The following is a 22340-nucleotide window of genomic DNA, read 5'->3' on the forward strand; positions in this document are numbered from 1 at the left end:
TGGGACCGCAGATGTTTATAATATCTATTAATAATTTAGAGGAAGGAAAGGAACGAACTGTAGCTAAAGCTACAGACAAAACAAAAATAGGTAGAAAGCCCGACTACGGGCTTACAGAGAAATATCGACAGGTTCAGTAAGTGGGCAAAAACTTGGCAAATGGAGTACAAAAGTAGAAAACTGAAGTTCATTTTGAAAGGGAGAACAAATGAGCAAGAGTATTATTTAAATGGATAAAAACTCCAAGCTGCAAGACAAGGACTCAGGGATATTTGTGCACAAGACATAAAGCTAGCACACACATGCAGCAGGTAATCAGAAAGGTTAATGGAATGCTGGCTCCTATTTCAAGGGGATTCAAGTATTAAAGTAGAGAAGTCATGCTATAGCTGTACAAGGTGCTGGTGAGACCACGTCTGGGGAGCAGTTCTGTCCCTGTCTTACGTAAGGAAAGATATAATTTCATTGGCAGGAGTTCAGAGAAGATTCACTAGGATGATCCCGGGTGTGGACGGATTATCTTTTAAGCAAAGGCTAAACAGGCTGGGACTCAACTCACTGGTTTTAAGAATGAGGTGTGATCTCATTGAAACATAGAATTTTTTTTAAGGGGCTTGATAAGGTAAATTCTAAGAGGAGGTTCTCCCTCACAGGCAAGTCTAGGACCAGAAGCATAGTTTCAGATTATTTAGGTGCCAATTTAAAACTGAGAATGAGGAGGAATTTCTTCTCTCAAAGGGCTAAGAGTCTTTGGAACTCCTTACTGCAGACAGATGTGGGGAAGAATCTTTGTGTATACTTAAGACTGAGATAGATAGAGCCTCGATCAGAGAGAGAATATAGGGATATGGGGATAGGGCAGGAAAGTAGACCTGAAGAGTGTTGGATTAGCCATGATCTACTGAATGGCAGAGCAAGCTTGAGGGCTGAACAGCCTACTCTTGTTCCTATTTCTTACAGTCAAAACCTCAGATCTTTCAAGAATCAGGATCCAATGCAAAAAAGATAAGCAAGCTGTTGGGAGGATACAAAGGTTCTGCAAAACAATATCTTTAGGTTAAGAAAATGTTTTTTTTTATTATTTGTTCATCAGATATGGACACACTGGCTAGGCCAGCATTTATTGCCATCTACAACCAGAGAGAAGTTAAAAGTCAACCACTGAGGGCATAGAAACAGAATTAGGTCAAACAAGGTAATATGGTGCGTTTTGTCTTCTAAAGAACATTATTGAACCAGATGGGTTTTTATAATAATCAGTGGTTACGTCATCACCTTCAGGCGAACTTTTGATTCCAGATTTCATTTGAGCTCAAATTTCACAATCTGCAGATGCAATATAATGTAGAAATGTGAGAAGTTACCTACTTTGGTTGGAGAGGTAGAAAGCAAAAGACTATTTACGGAGAGAGTAAAAAACGCTGTGATACAGAGGGTACGTCCTTGTACATGAATCATGGAAGGTTACCATGCAGGTACCGCACTTAATTTGAAAAGCAAATGGATTGCTGGCCTTTTCTGTAAACGAAGGGGATAATATATGCAAATAGGAAAGTCTTGCTACAATTGAAATGTATATTAGTGAGACCAAACTTCAAATACTGCGTGGTTTTACAAAGAAACTAGCAAATAGCAGGAGAACATAGAACACGACAGCACAGTACAGGCTCTTCAGCCTATAATGATGTGCCGAACTTTTCCCCTAATCCTAAGGTCTATCTAATCTCCACCCCTACCTTATACTATCTTCCATATGCCTATCTAATAGCCATTTAAATGCCCCTGAGGCTGACTCCACTACCCTTTCCAGCAATGCATTCTATGCCCCGACCGCTCTGAGTAAAGAACCTACCTCTGACATTTCCCCGATATCTACCTCCACTCACTTTAAAACTATGTCTCCTCATAATAGCTACCTCCACCCTAGGAAAAACTCTCTGGCTGTCCACTCTATCTATACCTCTGATCATTTTGTATACCTCTATCAAGTCACCTCTCATCCTTCGTTGTTCTAAAGAGAAAAACCCTAGCTCTCTCAACCTTTTCTCATAAGACTTTCCCTCCATTCCAGGCAACATCCTGGTAAATCTCCTCTGCACCTTTTCCAACACTTCCACATCTTTCCTGCAATGAGGTGACCAGAATTGGTCACAATACTCCAGATGGTGGCCGAACCAGGCTTTTGTATAGCTATGATCCCTCAACCTTGCACCACCAGTTAACCAGACCATGGCTGATCTTTTATCATAACATTAAATTTCCACACTAATCCCTTAGTCCATAATGTCTTTAATAGCTAGAAATCTATCTCTCTGCATCTTGAATATTCTCAATTACTTAGCTTCCATAGACATCAGGTCTAGGGAATTACAAAGATTCACATCCTGAGTGAAGAAATTCCTTTCATTTCAGTCCTAAATGGCCTCCCTCATATTACATTTTGTCTCCTGGTTTTATACCCTTAACATCCTTCTTGCATCTGTCCTGTCAAACTCTAAGAAATTTGCATGTTTTGATCTCCTGACATGACAAGTATGTTTGCATTGGAGGCAGCTGAAAGTAGGTTTCGTAGGCTGATGCTCAGAGTGACGGGATGACGTCAAATGAGGAAGGGTTGGGCACATACTCACTGCAGTTCATTGCACCAAATACAGGTGATCTCACTGAAACATAATATTCTGACGCTTGATAGATTAGATGCTGAAAAACGTATTATCAGGTAGGTGAATCTAGAATAAGAGATCTCCCATTTAAGATAAAGATGAAGAGGATTTCTTCTCTGATTGGTTCTGTTAATCTTTAAAATTCTCTTCCATAAAGGACAGTAAACGTTGGAACTTTGAATGTATTCAAGTCAATGACAGATTTTTGATCTGGAAGGAATCAAGACAATTAAAGTGGTGTTGGGACAGGGTGCATTTGGCAGGATGTCAAGTTTAGGTCTCTAGAAGATCTATATGATCTTATTGAATGGTGCAATAGACTCACTACGGAGGATAGCCTACTCCTGCTCTCATGTCATAACTATTCACCGATGAGTCACGTAGTCACTGATCAACAGTGACTTCTAGTTAAGCATCAACTCAAATTTAAAACTCTTATCTTGGTATTCAAAAACATTCAAAAAAACCTCTAAAACATCCCCAATTTTAATTCCACACTATTGGTGGCCATGCATTCAATCTGACCAAGGTGCTTTTGGGTCAGCTATGCCACAGAATCATAGCACAACATAATTTCAACGTTTTCAGGAGAAAAGAAAATATTTTTGAAAAGTATATCTCAATGAACATAGAACATTACAGCACAGTACAGGCCCTTCGGCTCTTGATGTTGTGCCGACCTGTCATACCGATCTTAAGCCCATCTAACCTACATTATTCCATGTACGTCCATATGCTTGTCCAATGACGACTTAAATGTACCTAAAGTTGGCGAATATACTACCATTGCAGGTAAAGCGTTCCATTCCCTTACTACTCTGAGTAAAGAAACTACCTCTGACATCTGTCCTATATCTTTCACCCCTCAATTTAAAGCTATGCCCCTTCGTGCTCGCCGTCACCATCCTAGGAAAAAGGCTCTCCCTATCCACCCTATCTAACCCTCTGATTATTTTATATGTTTCAATTAAGTCACCTCTCAACCACCTTCTCTCTAATGAAAACAGCCTCAAGTCCCTCAGCCTTTCCTCATAAGCCCTTCGCTCCATAACAGGCAACATCCTAGTAAATCTCCTCTGCACCCTTTCCAAAGCTTCCACATCCTTCTTTTAATGCGGTGACCAGAACTGTACACAATACTCCAAGTGCGGCCGCACCAGAGTTTTGTACAGCTTCACCATAACCTCTTGGTTCCGGAACTCGATCCCTCTATTAATAAAAGCTAAAACACTGTATGCCTTCTTAACAGCCCTGTCAACCTGGGTGGCAACTTTCAAGGATCTGTGTACATGGACACAGAGATCTCTCTGCTCATCTACACTACTAAGAATCTTACCATTAGCCCTGTACTTTGCCTTCTGGTTACTCCTACCAAAGTGCATCACCTCACACTTGTCTGCATTAAACTCCATTTGCCAGCTCTCAGCCCAGCTCTGCACCTTATCTATGTCTCTCTGCAACCTACAGCATCCTTTGTCACTGTCCACAACTCCACCAGCCCTAGTGTCATCTGCAAATTTACTAACCCGTCCTTCTATGCCCTCATCCAGGTCATTTATAAAAATGACAAACAGCAATGGACCCAACACCGAACCCTTGTGGTACACCACTAGTAACTGGTCTCCAGGATGAACATTTCCCATCAACTACCACCCTTTGTCTTCTTTCAGCAAGCCAATGTCCGATCCAAACTGCTATATCTCCCACAATTCCATTCCTCCGCATTTTGCACAATAGCCTATTGTGGGGAACCTTATCGAACGCCTTGCTGAAATCCATATACACCACATCAACCGGTTTACTCTCATCTACCTGTTTCGTCACCTTCTCAAAGAACTCAATAAGGTTTGTGAGGCACGACCTTCCCTTCACAAAACCGTGCTGACTATCCCTAATCAAATTATTCTTTTCTAGATTATTCTAAATCCTATCCCTTATAACCTTTTCTAACACTTTACCAACAACTGAGGAAAGGCTCACTGGTCTATAATTACCAAGGTTGTCTCTACTCCCCTTCTTGAACAGGGGAACCACATTTGCTATCCTCCAGTCATCTGGCACTATTCCTGTAGACAATGACGAGTTAAAGATCAATGCCAAAGGCGTGGCAATCTCCTCCCTGGCTTCGCAGAGGATCCGTGGATAAATCCCATCCGGCCCAGGGGACTTATCTATCTTCACCCTCTGAAGGATTTCTAATACCTTTTCCGTGTGAACCTCAATCCCACCTAGTCTAGTAGCCTGTATCTCAGTATTCTCCTCGACAACATTGTCGTTTTCTAGAGTGAATACTGTTGAAAAATATTCATTTAGCGCTTCCCCTATCTCATCTGACTCCACACACAACTTCCCACTACTATCCTTGATTGGCCCTAATCTTACTTTCATCATTCTTTTATTCCTTAAATATCTGTAGAAAGCCTTAGGGTTTACCCTGATCCTATCCACCAACAACTTCTCATGTCCCCTCCTGGCTCTTCTGAGCTCTCTCTTTAGGTCTTTCCTGGCTACCTCGTAGCCCTCAAGTGCCCTAACTGAGCCTTCACATCTCATCCTAACATAAGCCTTCTTCTTCCTCTTGACCATGATACAGCACTGATACATTTTCTAGAAACACATAAATCATTGCTTAGTGCTCTCCCAAACTTTACTTTTTAAAAAGTAAAACCAGTAATGGAGATAATTCATCCATGTATGTTTCAACTGTGTATGAGTCAGTCACAAAATAAAAGTGTGAAAGCTACACTGTTTAAATGCAAAGAAGTACAAGTTAACAGACAAGGAAGTTGGGGAAAATACAAGTAGCATCTTTTAAAAAGAGACCTATTAAAAAAAGTGCAACAGTCCCTTCTTTTTCATGAAACATTCTCCAACCGAGCAACTTTTTAAAATAATTTTTATATTTTATAATTTGAACAAAATTTGCTTAGAAATGAATACTTTTGTTAGCAATTCATTAATTATAATATATTAAATTTAGCATAGATAAATTGACAATATCTGTGTGGCAGCTGCTTTGGGCAAGGTTATTCCATAACTGAAACAACTTCCTTTTCTCAATTCTAATGCCTCATTTTTAAAATTGCAGAATACAAATTTCAAAGACTATGTAAAGACTACTGTCTCACCAACAAACTACAAAGCAGTATCAATGGAAAATCAGAAAAGAGCAATTTTTACTTTTGCATTGGATCTGCTATAAGCCTTAAAGTTTATAATCTATGTGCAGGAACAGGGAAGCATTGACTTAGCAATTAAATACAAGTTTTCTTTCAAACAAAATTAAGGAAATCCCAACAGAGGAGTCTCACATTCTCACAAAGCATTTTAGGTGTATGACACAATTGCGAATCTGTAACTCTTGATTCGTCAGCTTTTAAATTGGTTGTTTTACTGAACTAAATACACTGAATGGCTCAGCTTCTGAAAGAACAAACAATTTGAATCCTTGGTTCCCATACATTTTTTTATAAAACTCAAAAAGTAAAAACATATCAATAAATAATTTTGATTATTAGATTTATGCATTCTTTACTTAAAAATCGAATTTATGCCTCCACATCTGCTAATAATTCACAATCAGAATCATCCATTGAATTTTGTCAATCAATCTGTGATGTAGTATTCTGTCTGGATGCTTTAAAATATAAATTGCCTTCTTAACCCAACAGAAATATGCTTTCACAACTCAAAAGAGGCTCACTGCATAGCTTTGTACTGTGGTATTGTCTTCCTGTGATCACATTACGGTAGCTCAAACCACCAAGTAGCAGGATCCTGTACAACTGATCAATTACAGCTGTTGATTCAGTGATTGGAACACCTCCACGTCTGCTTCTTGCTTAGTTAGTTAATGGTTCACTTCCAGGTCCTAAAAGAACTTCAGTATTTTTCAAACAGTGTCTAACCCTATATACGCTGCCCTTACACTGCCTGTCTTGTTCAGTTTTGTCACTCAATATACAATGCAAATCCAAGTGACTCACATCTGCCACTGATCGACCCAATTCGTGAGCAATCTTTTCCCATCGACCTGGAGTGCCCCCTGGGAACTTAACCATACTTCTTGTCAGCTGGCGGAGGTCCTCTTCTGTCCACTCAGGGGCCTGATGCAATGCACAAAAAAGCAAGAGGAATGTGTCATATAAAATGAATGAAACAGAGTTTGACAAAAAAAGGATATAGAATCTCTCTCTAAATAATACTTAATTTACAAAACAAATTCCTAGTTACAATAATAAGTTTCAAATCAATATTACACAAAAATACTTAAACTTGGTAAGTCATGTGCAGTTTGTGGCTTTTTTAAAAAAAAACACATCATGAAACATCACAGAATGTTTAAAGAAAAAACCCTGAAGATATAAATACTTTATATAAAGTAATCTCTGACCCCAGTAATGAACAACCATGCATCATGGGGTTTGTATTACTAAGCCGTCGGTGCAGAGTGCAGTCACAGAGGTGAGTGACCCTAGGGACCATCTCCACAGCTACCACAAAGCCTCTTGCTGACACTAATCCTCCATGTCATTCTCCCACTGTGTTCAAACCACATTGACATCCGCCTGCTGCACTGCAAGCTTAACAGGGCCTTCCTGACTTTTTCGCTGCTGCCCCTAATCAATGGTTCTTACATGCTCCTTTCACCATGTCCAAATGGCAACTTCAGTCATAATCAAAGCACACTGCCCTGTAAAGGGCTTCTCGACAGGTCTAGCTATTTGCATTAATTTGCAAAGCAAACTGTTATTTAGTGGTTTCTGTACTGCGGCTGTGAAGAATGTTCCTTGAAGCAGATAAGTAGGCATAAATATGACCTGCCACTTAAATCCAGTGAACAATTGCTAAAAATGTGCTCAATATTTTTGCTCTTTCACTTTTTGCTCCATATTTAAAGCCTTTCCCCCTCAAATAAGTTCCCATTTAGTATTTTCAGAATGTTGAACTTTGCATTCTAAATTACACAAAAAAATTAATGCATTTTTAAAAATAAAACAGAATTCAATAACTTTCCAGGTTGACAGCATGAAACATGGACAAAGATTTTTGTATCAATATAAGAGTCATTCTAAACGACTTATAAAATATTATTTCAAAATTTGTAAATGAGTAATGGAGATAAGATTCTGAAAAGCCCTCCTGGATACAATAATTATAACAGTGTACAGTTAGAATCATGAATGCCTCATTATAAAACTGCCTACACTACATTTATTTAAATTGAGGAGATGAACAGGCAAGAGATCATAATAGAAGCAAGATGATGAACCATGATTTTTTTAAACCAGTAGAAGTGCAATAATAGTTTTCAACAGTTTGTAAGTGAGCCCAAAAATAAACTGTAAATGCATTACCAGAATATTCAAATTTGAGAAAAAAATATTAAGAACTGAAGTACTGGTGCACAAATTACGCAGCTCTCAAAGCCATTAGAAGACTGCGACAATCAGATTTAAACAAAATTTTGACCAGAGGAATTCTCCAGGGTTCAAATCATTCTACAGCAATGCATTGATATTTTAAAAATAGCTACAATACTTTAATAAAAAAAACTCTTGCACTAATTCCATTTAATTAAATGGCGTGATCAGGTTAACCCCTGCTGCTCCCCTTACTTGGATTGTATTGATATGAACTGGATTCAATCTGTAACGTTTGCAACTCACCTTCCCAAACTCAGGTCGTATCTCACAGTATCAAATTACATTCCAGCATGCGCTCAATGCAAAATGGGCCCATAGTCGAGCCGGATTTCAGACATGTTTATAACAGCTAAATTTTAAGTTAGTTATTAACAGTAGGTTTAAACAACCATCAAGTTTAATAAGAGTTTCTGCTGTAATCAAAGATCTCAGTACATCAATTCTTAGTTGAAAAACAGTCAAAAGTATTTTAATTAAAATCTGATATAAATTGATCAATTAGTTTCTTTTCAGGCAGTTGCAGCAATGTAACAATTGAAATGATTCTCAGACTATGGATCTTTACCTACTGAAATACAAATAAGTTTTGCAATCTTCAATTATAGATTATATTACTCTTACCACACCTAAAAAACAATAGTAGGTGTTTTAAATGGATGTACTACTACATTATTTCTACCAAAATAAAGCATGCTTAAACCAATGTACGCTACCACAAATGCCACATCGGTATTTTTTGAATTCTAATTATAACAAATTTAAATATTTCAGTAAATATTACCATTACCATAGTGTCATCAACATCAATCAATGGGGAATAAATTTCAAATACCATGCAGGGCATTAGTTTTATAATATTAAATCTAATTAAAAGATTCCAATTCAAGTGCCATTTCAGGATTATTAATTAATATATCAAACAGAACCAGAACAATAGTGTCAAACTACACAGGCCTTCCACCAGAACAAGTTATATTTGCACTACATCAAGACAGATCTTGAATGCTTTAAATTAAATTGAAGCAAATTACTGCTAACACCACTATTTAAATAGATTTGTTAAAGCAACAGTCCATGCTTTCATTACATTCTTGGAATGGATCATAACAAACAGTGCAATTTAACTAGGATTTTGGAATGATTTTCCATAAAAGAAACTCCACACACCTTCTCTTCTAATTTATTCCTTAAGAGATTCACCATCCATTTCCCTTACATTGTAAAAAATGCTCGCAAAAATACATCCAGATTGTTGCGACATACTGAGGAGGTTATTTAAAATCACAAATTACCAAGTAACAAGTTAACCAAGGACAGACACAATGCGCTGCTCAGCCATTATGGCTGCAATCCATCCTAAGTGATTAATTAAAAATTCCACAAAAACAGCCAACAGTGTCTCCAGACAGAATGAATGAATACTACAGCACAAATTCCTTAAAATCAGGAGTTAAATAAGTTTAAGGTGTTAATTGCATGAGTAAATTCACCCTGATTTAACACTGAATCAAGCTCAGCTAATACAGTTAAATGGAAGCATAAGTATGCTGTTTTGTTGTTGAAAACTAGGCAATTCCCAATTTCTTTGGGAACCAAGACCCAAAAAAATCCATCCCTGCAGTACATCAAAGTAATGGCAGATGCCACATGGCGAGGAGACAGCTGTCATTACTGTACAATGTCTGCATTCTAATACGACAGTAGCCTGCTCAGCTATGTGACCTAAACCCAATTAAATGTTTCCAGAATGCAATCTCTGCACGGATGGAGGCTAGATTTACATTCACTACAAATGCTTCACCATATTAAAAGGCATTACTTATTGCATTTAGGCAATTAAAATAAAACACCAATTAATAAAAGCAGCATGGTTTTGCTTTATGTACTGCAAAGGTCTGGTAAACTACTTCTATTGAAAATATTTTGTAAGAGATATATAGAAACTACTGTTTAGTCGATTTGAAAAAAACTTTATTTTAAACTATTTTGATAAACTGTGCATACCATTAATTATTTAGTTTTATGGAATGATACATAAAGGAAGAACTATTAAACTTGATTTAACTAAAGCATACTAGTTTCTCAGACAACACAACATGCCCCTTTTTTGAAAACCTTACTGAAGTATTTGACTTTTAAACCTGTCAGGCAGGTAGAAGCTTATGTACTGCAAGTTTTGAATTAAATTTGGCCCTCAAAGGATCAATTTTACTTAACAAAACCAAGACTTCATTCATATACCTGCAGTTTCAGGGAATCCCAATAAGCCTTAAAAATTGATTTGAAGCAAAATTTTGGAATATTAAAGGATAAAAGTAAAACTGATCATAATATTTTCTGCAGCAGCTGTCAACCAAAAATCTGTTAGTTACTGTACATGTTCAACTAAATAAGCAGAAATTCATTAAGACTAAAATATATAGCACGCCCACTGTACCTTCTGTGGGAGGCTGCTAATAATTTGAACAATCTGGTTATTTGAAAAAGTATATCAAATTGCAGGATAATCACTAACACCAATTCTCTCTATGCAAAACAGAACCATGCTGTTTTCCATACCTAAACTGAAATGAATATACTGGTTTTAAAAATGATTTAGAATCTGGGAGTGACAAAGTTAAATGAAAAATTAGAGACAATAGAAACTGCATATGCTGCAGAATCCTACATAAGATGTAGAGCCGGATGAACACAGCAGACACTAGATCCTAGGCCCGAAACATCAGCTTTCCTGATCTTTAAGATGCTGCTTGGCCTCCTGTGTTCATCCAGCTCTACACTTTGTTACTGCAAATGAAAAATTAGATTTTCTTTCTACTCCCGATTACAAGCCAGCATTCTCTACCGTACACATTGTCATACAGCATGGGAACAGACCCTTCAGTCCGACTTGTCCATGCAATCAGGGATCCCAAACTTAACTAGTGCAATTTTCCTGTATTTTGTCGATATCCTGCAAAACACTTCCAATTCATGTATGTTTCTAAATGTTTTAAATACCGTAGTTGTACTATCCTCTACCACTTCCTCTGGCAGTTCATTCCATACAGGTACCACATTCTGCATGAAAAAGTTGCCCCTCAAGTCCCTTTCAACTCTTAAATTTAAAAAAATGTAAGAACCGCAGAGGATAGAAATCAGAAACAAAAACAGAAATTGCTTCAAAAGCTCAGCAGATCTGGCAGCATCTGTGCTCAGAACAGTTAAACTTCTTTAAATCTTTCCTGTCTCATCTTAAACCTATTCCTCTAATTTTGGATTCTTCTATCCTTGTCTATTTACCTTATCTATGCCTCTCATGATTTTATAAACCTCTATAAACATCAGCCACCAGCCTCCAACGCTCCAGAGGGGAAAGTCCCAGCCTATCCAGCCTGTCTTTATAACTCAAAACTTCCAGTCCAAGCAACATCCTGGTATATGTTTTCTGCACTCATTATGGGTTTCAGCTCTGCTGTAATTCCTCCCTCACGTGCACTCAATGCAGAATCTCACATAACCACTTCAGCACTTGGGAGTCTAGAACATCAGCAAAACATTATCTTGGATGGGAAGACACAGAGTCCATGCGGACGAAGGCAAGCAACAAAAACGGATGGACAAAGGTAGGAGTAGTTTATAGAACCCCCAACGCAAACAGTAGCTATATGATGGGACAGAGACAAGGCTGTATATATTGATCACAGGTGACTTTAAACTTCATGTAGGTTAGGATGGTCAGATTGGCAAAAATAGACAGCAGGAAGAATTCATGTTTATTTGGGACATTTTCCTAGAAAAATTAGCTGTGGATCAAGCCAGGGATCAGGCTCTTTTTGTTCTGTGATCTTTAATGAGGCAGGTTTAATAAACACTGCCAGAGTAAAAAAAAACAGAAAACAGTGATCATAACATGGTAGAATATAGCATTCAGTTAGAGAGGGGAACATGGGTTGGAAACAATTGTGCTAAAAACTTAAATAACGCAATTACAAAGAATATGCCACAGCTAGCTGCAGTAAACTGGGAAAGGCATTTAGCAGCAAAGATGGTTGAGGAACAATGGCAGATGTTTAAGAAAATAAGGAGGATTCTAAGAGGGGATAAGCCAAACATTGCTAGCCAGGGAAGTTGAATGTAGCATCAAATTGAAAGAATAAAAATACATTTCAAAATGCTTTGTGGTAAACCCAGAGGATTGGGAAAGATTTAAAAACAAGAACAAAATCAGAGGAAAAAAATAAATGGGAGGGTAAACTTGCAAGAAATATCAAGATAAAATGAAAGAGCTTCTTTTTAATATATAAAAAGGAAGAGAAAAGCCAAAGTGAAAATGACATGAGGCTGGGGAAATAATATTGGGGAACCAAGAAATGGCAAAGAGTTAAATACTCTGCAATATTCTCAGCAGGAGACACTAATAGTATTCCTAAAGTATTTAATAATCAAGGTGCAGAATTTATCCCTGGACATTATGGGAAGCTGAGGACGAAATGATGAGGCCCTCCTAGCAGAAATACTGCTTCATCTACAGCCATGGGTGAGGTGCTGAAGGATTACAGGGTGGCTAATGTTGCACCTTTAGTTAAGGATAGCTATGAGGAGAAGCTTGGAAACTGTAGGCCTGTGAATCTTATGTCAGCGGTGGGAGGGAATTCTGAAGAATAGGAATTATATACATTTGGATCTGGGATAGCCAGCATGGCTTTGGGATGACATTGTCTACATGGACCTTAGTAACGCCTTTCACAAGGTTCCACTTGGTAGACTGATTAGTAAAGTTAGATCACATGGGATTCAAGGTGAGCTTGCTAATTGGAGACAAAATTAGAGGGTGTTGGTGAAGGATTGTTTTTTAGAACAGAGGCCTATGTCCAGCAGTGTGCAACAGGGCTCAGTGCTGGGTCCAGATTTGTTTGTTATTTATATATGATTTGGATGAGAATTTACAGAGATATGGTATGTTAGTTTGAGGATGACACCAAAATTGATGATATAGTCAACAGCGAAGAAGTTATCTAAGATTACAAAGGGATCTTGATGAATTGGGTCAATGGGCTGAGGAGTGGCAGATGGAGTTTAATTTGGGTAAATGTGAGGTATTCCATTTTGGTAAAACAAAGAAGGGTAGGATTTAGACAGTCAAAGTGATGTACAGCATGGAAGCAGACTCTTCGGTCTAACTTGTCCAGCCGACCAGGTATTCTAGATGAATCTAGTCCCATTTCCCAGCATTTGACCCATATCCCTCATATCCTTCCTAGTCATATACCCATGTCTTGTAAATGTTCTAACTGTGCCAGCCTCCACCAGTTCCTCTGGCAGCTCATTCATACAAACGCCACTCCCTGCATGAAAAAAAAATCACCCCTTAGGTCCCTTTTATGCCTCTAGTGTTGGACTCCCCCCTTCCTGGGCAAAAGACCTTGTCAATCTATGTCCCTCATGATTTTGTGTCGTCTATAAAGGTCGCTCCTCAGCCTCTGAAATTACCTCCAGCTTATTCAGCCTCACCCTACAGCTCAAACCCTCCAACCCTGCCAACATCCTTGTAAATCTTTCCTGAACCCTTTCAAGTTTCATAACATCCTTCCTATAGCATGGAGACCAGGTGTGCACACAGTATTCCAATGGTGGCCTAACCAATGTACAGCCACAATGTAACCTGCCAATTCCGATACTCAATACACCGACCAATACAAGCAAACATATCAAACGCCTTCTTCACTAGCCTGTCTATATGCAACTTCACTTTCAAGGAACTATGAACCTGCACTCCAAGGTCTCTTTGTTCAGCCACACCCCTCAGGACCTTATACCTTAAGTCCTGCCCCGAATTGCTTTTCCAAAATGCAGCACCTCATATTTATCTAAGTTTATACCATTAATGGTGGGGCACTGTCTAGTGTTGTCAAATAGAGACCTAGAGGTTCAGGTACATGGTTCTTTGAAAGTTGTGTCACATGTAGACAGGATGGTTAAGAAGGCATTTACTGTACTTGCCTTCATTACGCAGACCAGAGTATGGGAGTTGGGCTGTTACGCTGAAGTTGTACAGGTCGTTGGTAAAGCCGCTTTTGGTAGGATTGGAGAGGGTTCAGAAAAAAAAATTACCAGGCTGTTGCCAGGACTGGAAGGTTTGAGGTATAAGCACAGGCAGGGGCATTTTTTCACTCGTGTGTAGGAGGTTGGGTGGTGACTTTACAGAAGTTTGTAAAATCATGAAGAGTAAAAATAAGGTGAATCATAGAATTCCTCCAGTGCAAAGAGGCGCCTTTTGGCCCATTGACCCTCGGAAAACCATCACACCCTATCCCCATAACCCCACATTTATAGATACTGTAGGGCAATTCAGCATGGCCAATCCACCAAACCTGCATATCATTAGACTGTGGCAGGAAACCCACACAGGCACAGGGAGAATGTGCAAACGCCACACAGGAAGTCAGCCACAGCTGGAATCAAACCCGGATCCCTGGCAGCAATGCTTCCCGCCATGCCAACCCACAGGTCTTTTCCCTTAGATGAGGGAGTTCAAAACTAGGGGGTATATTTTTAAGGTAAGGAGAAAGATTTAGAACGGACCTAAAGGGCAACCTCTTCACACAAATGGCCGTTCGTATGTGGAATGAATTGTCAGAAGAAGTGTTAGATGCAGGTATAGTTACAAACATTGAATAGGTACCTGGACAGGAAAGGTTTCAGTGATATGGGCCAAATGCAGGCAAATGGGACTGGTTTAATTTGGAAAATAAGAGAAGCATGGACGAGTTGGACCAAAGGGTCTGCTTCCATGCTGTATAACTCTATGAGAGGAAATACAACTATCGCCAGGGTAAAAGTGCTAGGGAAATTAATGGGGCTAAAGATTGAAAAGTACCCTGGACCTGATGGGATACATTCTAGTATATTAAAAAGGAAGCAGCTAGAGAATTACTAAATGCATTGGCATTCATTTTCAAAGAATCAACAGATTCTGGATAAGTCATATATGATTGCAAAACTGCCAATATAATGCCTTTATTTAAAAAGGGAAGACAACAAAAAAAAATCCAGTTAGATTAATGTCTGTATTTGGGAAAAATGTTAGTCTATTATAAAGCATGTAATAGAAGAGCATTTAGAATTACATAATACGGTCAAGCAGAGTCAGCACGGCTTTACAAAGGGGAAATCATGTTGGACAAGTTAACTAGAATTCTTTGAGGTGGTAACGAGCAGGATAGATAAAAGGGGGAGCAGTGGATGTAATAGATATTTGGATTTTCAGGTGTTTTATGAGGAACCACACATTAGGCTACTTAATAAAATACAAGTGCATGGAGTTATAGGTAGTACATTCGCATTAGAAAGTTGTGTAGAATACTCATGAACTTGAAGGCAGGAAGTTAGATTTTGTTTATAAAAATGATAGTGGGTTAAAGCAGTGCGTGGTTCCTTTAAAAGACTGTGCTTAGAAGTTTGCAAGTATTGTACAGAGAGCCGCAAATTGAAACTAGGGTAACAAAGGCCTTACAGTTGGCAGGCAAATCAGCAGTCTTGTTTTGATGTTTTGGCAACAAGCGAGCCTCAGCCAATTAATTTAAATCAAGCACTCAGCAACTGAAAGCCAACTAAATTTAAAACTGATGGTTTTGACAATCTGAAACCAATCATATAAGAAAATGATGTGTCATTGGGGATATAGAAGAAGAGGGGTTTTGAAAAAAAAAAATCAGGGTGTAAGCCAACTGCCATCTGAAGCAAAAGCAAATCCACCATCTGAAAAACCTAGCTCTCAAACAAAATCATTAAGCTCTTAAAAAAAAACCAAAGGTACCATGGCACTTCTAGCCAGAAGTCCTCACAGAAGACATTACAGAGAAAACATCCTTGACAACAAGATCAGAAGAAAGGCTGGAGAGACTGTGGAGGAAGCAAAGTGTTCCAGAAGTCACAGTTGGTGTGAACTTTGAAAGACTAAGTTTTAATTTGTTTTCTTTTTACTTAGATTTATATGTAGGATTTGCATTTATTGAAATAGCATACGATTGGAATCTTGCTTTATTAGGAAATAATTTGTAGTTGGAGAGAGGAATTGTTCAGTTTGTTCATAGTTCTGTTAATTTGTTCACTATTAGGGTTAAATAAATAAATAAATAAATAGTTACTTGTTGCTTATAAAGTGACTATCAGGGAACCCCTTCATTTAACTCCTCTTTTAATGGATTATGACAGGCAAGGCAAGCTTCTCTGGGTGTTTCGGGTTTAATTAGAAGAAGGGAATCTCTACTCCTGCCATAACAGATTGGGGGCTGGTATTTCAGGTTAATTATCAGAAGGGTTTGACCTTCAATTTCTCTGTAACATTAGCACGGATAGAGGATTGGCTAACAAATAGAAGATTGATCCATTCTATAATTAATGGAGTGCCACAAGTACCAGTGTTTGGGTTACAATTATTTACAATGTATTAACATGGTTTGGATTAGGTAAGTAAATGGGGTCACCTCTCACTCTAAGTTCCAACAAACTACTCAGCTTTCCTCAGGAGACAGTCCTGTGGCCAAATCTGTAGATGATTAAAAAAGTGCAAAGGCAAGTGTGAGGATAGCACAGAATCTGCAGACAAATAAACACAGATTAAACAAGCAGGTAAAGATTGGCATACAGAATATAATGTGGGGGAAAAGTCAGATTATTTAAATGGTGAAAGATTCCAGAAAGCTACAGAAGAGGACTTTGTGAGTCCTCATCCATGAATCACAGAAGAAGCTAGCATCCAAGTTCAACAGATAATCAGGAAGGCAAATGGGGAAAGCAGAAAGAAGCATAAAAATTGGGAGGTCTTACTAAAAATATACGAGACATTAGTCAGACCACAACCTTATCTAAGGGAAGATGTGCCGGTATTGAGGCAGTTCAAAGGCGGCTCACTAGGTTGATAGTAGGTCTGAGGGAGTATCTAAGAAGAGTTTTACCAGCTTGTACTCATTGCAATTAAGAAAAATGAAAGTTGACTAACTGAAACTTACACGGATTTGTCAGAGTCTACGACCAGAAGGCAGCATTTCCTGCTGAGGGGTTGCACATTTAAAGTCAGAGAACTTCTTCTCTGGAGGTTACGATTCTGTGAAATTCTTTACCACACTCAGCCTTCAAGGCTGGAATGTTCAGTACAGTTTAGGCTGAGACAGACATTTTTAAGTAAGGAGGAAAGCGAGGGATATAAGAATAAGGCAGGAAAGCAGAGTTGAGGATTACCAGATCAGTCACGATTCTCAATGCATGGCTGAATGGCTTATGTTGCAAAGTTATGTAGAGTACTTGTAAATTGGAAGGAAGGAAGATAGAATTTGTTTGTAAAAATGATAGGGGGAGGGGGAAAGCGTGTGTAATCCCTTTTAAGAGGTGTTGTGCTTTTCTAAGCTTGGAGATTTAAATGAAAATGTTTCTGTAAGCACCTGAAGAGGTACATACAATTCTGAAATTGAAACATGTCAATTGGCTGTATGATTGGAAACCATAGGCTCGTTTTGATGTTTTGGCAACTAGCTTGAAGATCAGCCAATTAATTTAAACCAATTTAGGAGGCTGAAAACCAACAGAATATAAATCTGATGGTTTTGACAACCTTCAACCAATCCTATTATAAGAAAATTGACTGATCATCGGGAGTATATAAGAAGAGGGTTTTCGAAAACAGTATGAAAGTGAACTGCCATCTGAAGAGCAAATATTTGTTTCTCACAGAAATCTCTAAGCTCACTGAAAAAAGCACTACCTATTCATAGAAGTACACAACACTTCTAGCTGAAAGTCCTCTCAGAAAAATTCGGAGACAAAACGTCCCTGATAGAAGGATCAATGGAAGAAAGGCATATATGACTGGAGTGACAGCAGAAAAGGCAGAACATTCTGGAAGACACACCCCTGTATGGACTTTGAGAGTCTGAGTTTTAATTTACTTTTATTACTTGGGTTTATATAAGTGGAACATGTTTATTAGATCAACGTACCTGTAGAATTTTATTCAGTTAAGGAATAGTTAGTAAAGAGGGAATTGTTTGATATGTTAACAGTTCTGTTAATTTGTTTAGTTAGGGTTAAACAAATAAATAGCTACTTATTGCTTATAAAGTGAACATCAGGGATTTTCTTTCATTTAACCACTGCTTTTTAACAGATTGGGTGAGGCGAGCTTCTCCAGGTATTCTGGATTTAATTATTACAAAAGGAGACCTCTACCCCTAACATAACAGATAGGGCACTTGTGTTTTCATTTTAATTATCAGACAGGTTCGACCTCCCCTTCCTAACACCTACTTCTGCTCTTACATCTTACTGTCTGTAGATGCTACAGAATTCTTCTCAGAAGAATTAGAATTTCACAACAGGGAGATTTAACCATGAATTATTAAAGCAAAATGGTTCTGCCTTTACAAACCACCTTTTACACTTTCAAGATATTCAAAAATGTCCTATGGCAAATAGATAATGAGAGTGATGTGTTTTGAAATGCAAATAAACAAACCACATTGACGATTTGCTTGAACATAATTCATTTGCTTTTGGTGCTGTTAATTGCGGCATAGGTATTGGCTAGATCAGAAAAAATGTTTTGTTGCTTTGCTTTTCTTTCTGCAATCCAGGGTTTAGATTTTGCATCCAGCAAACTGAGCAAATATTGTCTTATCTGAAATCTGAAACCTGAAATCTACAACAAAGCAAGGCACTCACAGAACTTCAGTGAAGTGTTGGGCTAGATTATTGAAAACAAAAAAATTGCTGGAAAGAACAGCAGATCAGGCAGCATCTGTGGCGAGACAGCAAGCTAACACTTCGAGTCTCGATGACTCTTCAGTCAGATTACATTGTGAAGGCCTAGAGGCTGCCTTAAAACAAAGTCACAGCCTGCATGCTAAGGCAACTATTGACAGATTATAGAGGAGAGAGTCAACAGAAAAAAATTTAGGCAGTAACAAAAAATGTCATTGATGCTATCCTAAAGGAACAGCTCAAGTTGATACAAAAGCAAATTCTGAAGATATCTGAAATTTAAATTAAAGCAAATGCTGATGATATACAGCAGCTACCAAGAAAGTAACAGTGAACATTTCTAGACAATAACCTTTCATTTTACCCCATTCTTCAACCTGAAGTGTCAGTGCTGCTTTTCCTTCTAAGTGTGCTGCACGAGCTGCTATGCATTTCCCGCATTTCTTGTTTTTACTACGTCATATTTTTGACGGCTTTGTTTAATGACATACACTGTAAAATGGAATTGTATTAGTTTGTACTACTCATGGTCACTTACATTCTAAAAGCAAAATGCTACCAGGTCATTTAAACCTAAATATTTGAATTCTGGTCGTAGAATGTTGCAATTGTTCGCTCCAAAATTAAAATTAGCATGCACTTTTAATGCTGTTCACAGTCTTTTTTCAATACAGGCTGAAAAATATCAATGAACAGTGTAGGTAGAGATTTATCTATTTTGTCAACTTGTTGTTTGAAGAACTAGAGTATTGTTCTGTGTTGCAACCTATCTCCTTCTCTAACAGCAGAGATTTTAACATTGTTGATTCATTTTGATAATTAACACTCCACTATTTACTCCAACATCTATTGTGGGGCCATTATTATAACCTGTTCTGTCCAAATGCTCATTCAGGCTGGATAAATACATGAGATGAATAGGGCCAGCAAGCACTCTCAAACAGCAAGTTATTGACAAATGAACTTCAGTGACATTGTTTTAAAGGTTAGTAACGTGATGAACAAGTGAGTGCTTAAGGATATTATTTTTGCACACAACCAGAAGGCATTCAATGAAGTACTGCATAAAAAAAACCTAATATAAATGAGCACATATGGATTTGGAGGCAACCTACTGACTTGGGTAGAAAATGACTAAGGAGGTAGGGGACAGAATGTGACTCCTGGGATTTCTCTTGGGGCACAGGATTCTATTAGGTTTATAAATTAGTGGATAAGAGAGAGAGAACTGTATTTGAAGTTAAATGGCAGTGTAGTAAATAGTGATAGATGAAAGCAGGATGCTGCAGAGTGAAGTGGCCTGATTAAATGAAGGGTCAAAACCATGTAAGACGGAGCTCAATGGAATAAAATGCAAAGTCATTCAATTGGATACAGGATACCTTAGTATTTCTTAACGGTGAGCACTAAGAACTAGGAATAGTAATAAGCAGATTGATTTTAGGTGGTCAAAGCAAAAATTGGAAATGGATAGCAGACTAGTTCAAAAATTTACAGGATTAAAGGAATAACAGAAATAAAGGTGCTTATGATGATAGAATAAATGGAAAAGTGTCTCATCTTTTGAGAGATTCCCCATCAAGATATAACCTTACAATTGTTTTACTCTATTCAGCGAGTGATGTTAGGAAGTATTTCTTCATACAGAAGGTACGGTGTGAACGCCATGTGCCCCCCCCATCCCGAACCAAAAGCAGGTGTGGTTAGGTCAATTGGAAAATTTCTAAACTTCTATTTAACTGGGGCATTAAGGAGAAATGTAGGCAGGTAGATGGAATTAAGGTACGGATCAGTTATTGATCTAATTGAATGGCTTACTCTTGATCTGACATTCCCATCCAAAACCATTACTTCTTTAAAGAAGTTAAAATTGTTGCAATGTTCCACAAGTATGGTACCCTTTATTTTAGGCAGCAGTTCAAACAACCTAACTGGAAAGCCATTCCTCAACAGATGGATAAATTTTGTTATGCATAGGTATCAACTGGTATGGCCCAAAAGTGTTAGGCCACAGATCAGCCATGATCTCACTGAATGGCAGAACAGGCATGAGGGGCTGAATGGCATACTTCTGTAACTGATGTTCCAATGGAAGCCTGAGTTAACTGATGTAGGCAATATATTAACAATGTGTGTAAAGTTACAATAAGAATAAGCATTTTAAAAAAAACAAAAATTGCAAAAGAACAACATAGGCAACAGGGGCAAAAAACAAAGTTGCTGGAAAAGCTCAGCAGTCTAGCAGCATCTGTGAAGGAACAAAGAGTTAACATTTCGGGTCCGATGACCTTTCCTCAGAGGAGTTACAGCAACTGCAAGTCTTTCAGTTTTTAATGTAGGGAACAGTATTTATTCCACTGGTATATATGAAGTTGTTTACAATTACTTTTCCCCAATTGTTTTATTCTGAATTATTTTATCCCGCTGCTGCTTATCATTCAACCCATCATTCAAATGACTTATGTTCCAAATACTCATCTTTCCTTTAAAAGAAAAATCTGAAATTTTCTTTTCCACAGACTTTTATGAACATATTGCTATACCTTTAAAATGTCAACATGCCTGCAGTTATTTAATTTTGGATGTCTATAGGAATTAACCGCTTTTCCTACAAGTCAACTAAAAATGTTAGCATTTATTTGCAAGTTGGCCAGCAGCACAAGATGCCTCAAGACCTCTTCACACAAAGTGGACATCAAAATTACATTTTGGTGTCTTCCTTTTATTAATGGGAGAACCCAAAATTGTCTCAAGTATTTGCACTCGAATTAAATTCATAGAAGCAGATTACACAAGCAATTTGTTAGGATAAACCTACAAACATTAGATATCAAGTGCTATTCGCTCATTACAGAGAACTGCGAGGGCCAATAACTGACATAACAAAACAGGCATTTTGTGAACTGGAGAGGTTTATACTTTTGAATGAGTAGCATCCTAGTAACTGGCTGAATTTAAATCACCAGATCAAGCTTTACCTTCTGTGGATTTTGTGATTAAAAGGTGTATTATATAATTATTTCCAAAAGTTGGATTTTAAAATAGAGACAGAGGCAGGGCTGTTATGGTCAGATCTATGAAAGTTTCTTTTGGAAAAAAAAGGGTCAGAAAGTCATTTAGGAGCCAATGGCCTAAATACCTAATTGCCAAGAATGCATATGACACTAATCATGTGCTTCACAAAACCCCTGCAGTGTTAATGGATAGGATATTTACACTGCAGAATTTGATAGAACTTAGGACGTCATTGAATTTATGGTAAGAGACAGAAGTCGTAGGCCTCGGTCCTGCTCCTAGGCCAGATCACCAACACATGTCCCAAGCTCTGTGGCCAGGTAGAGTCAACCGAATAAAGTCATTAGCTTTAATTTGGCTTCAGAGCAGAAGAACTAACATTGTCAGTTATTTTCAGAAGAAACAAGAGTAAAAGTTCAGTTCAGTGCTTTCGAGTCTGTGCACTGGGCAAGGAAATAAGAGGTGCTCACTGGCTATAGAATCAGGACACAGCAAGGAT

At 38.1% G+C, this 22340-nt stretch overlaps 1 protein-coding gene across 1 annotated transcript in view; it reads right to left on the reverse strand.

Moving 5' to 3' along the window:
- Positions 1–22340, reverse strand: part of dnajc1 (DnaJ (Hsp40) homolog, subfamily C, member 1) — a 180429-nt gene that overhangs the window by 34653 nt on the left and 123436 nt on the right. Inside the window, exon 9 of the mRNA XM_048556105.2 lies at positions 6650–6769. Coding sequence (XP_048412062.1) covers positions 6650–6769 — 120 coding nt within the window. The remainder of the gene's footprint in view (positions 1–6649; positions 6770–22340) is intronic.

This window comes from Stegostoma tigrinum, chromosome 2, assembly GCF_030684315.1.
Source record: "Stegostoma tigrinum isolate sSteTig4 chromosome 2, sSteTig4.hap1, whole genome shotgun sequence".
NCBI lineage: Eukaryota > Metazoa > Chordata > Chondrichthyes > Orectolobiformes > Stegostomatidae > Stegostoma > Stegostoma tigrinum.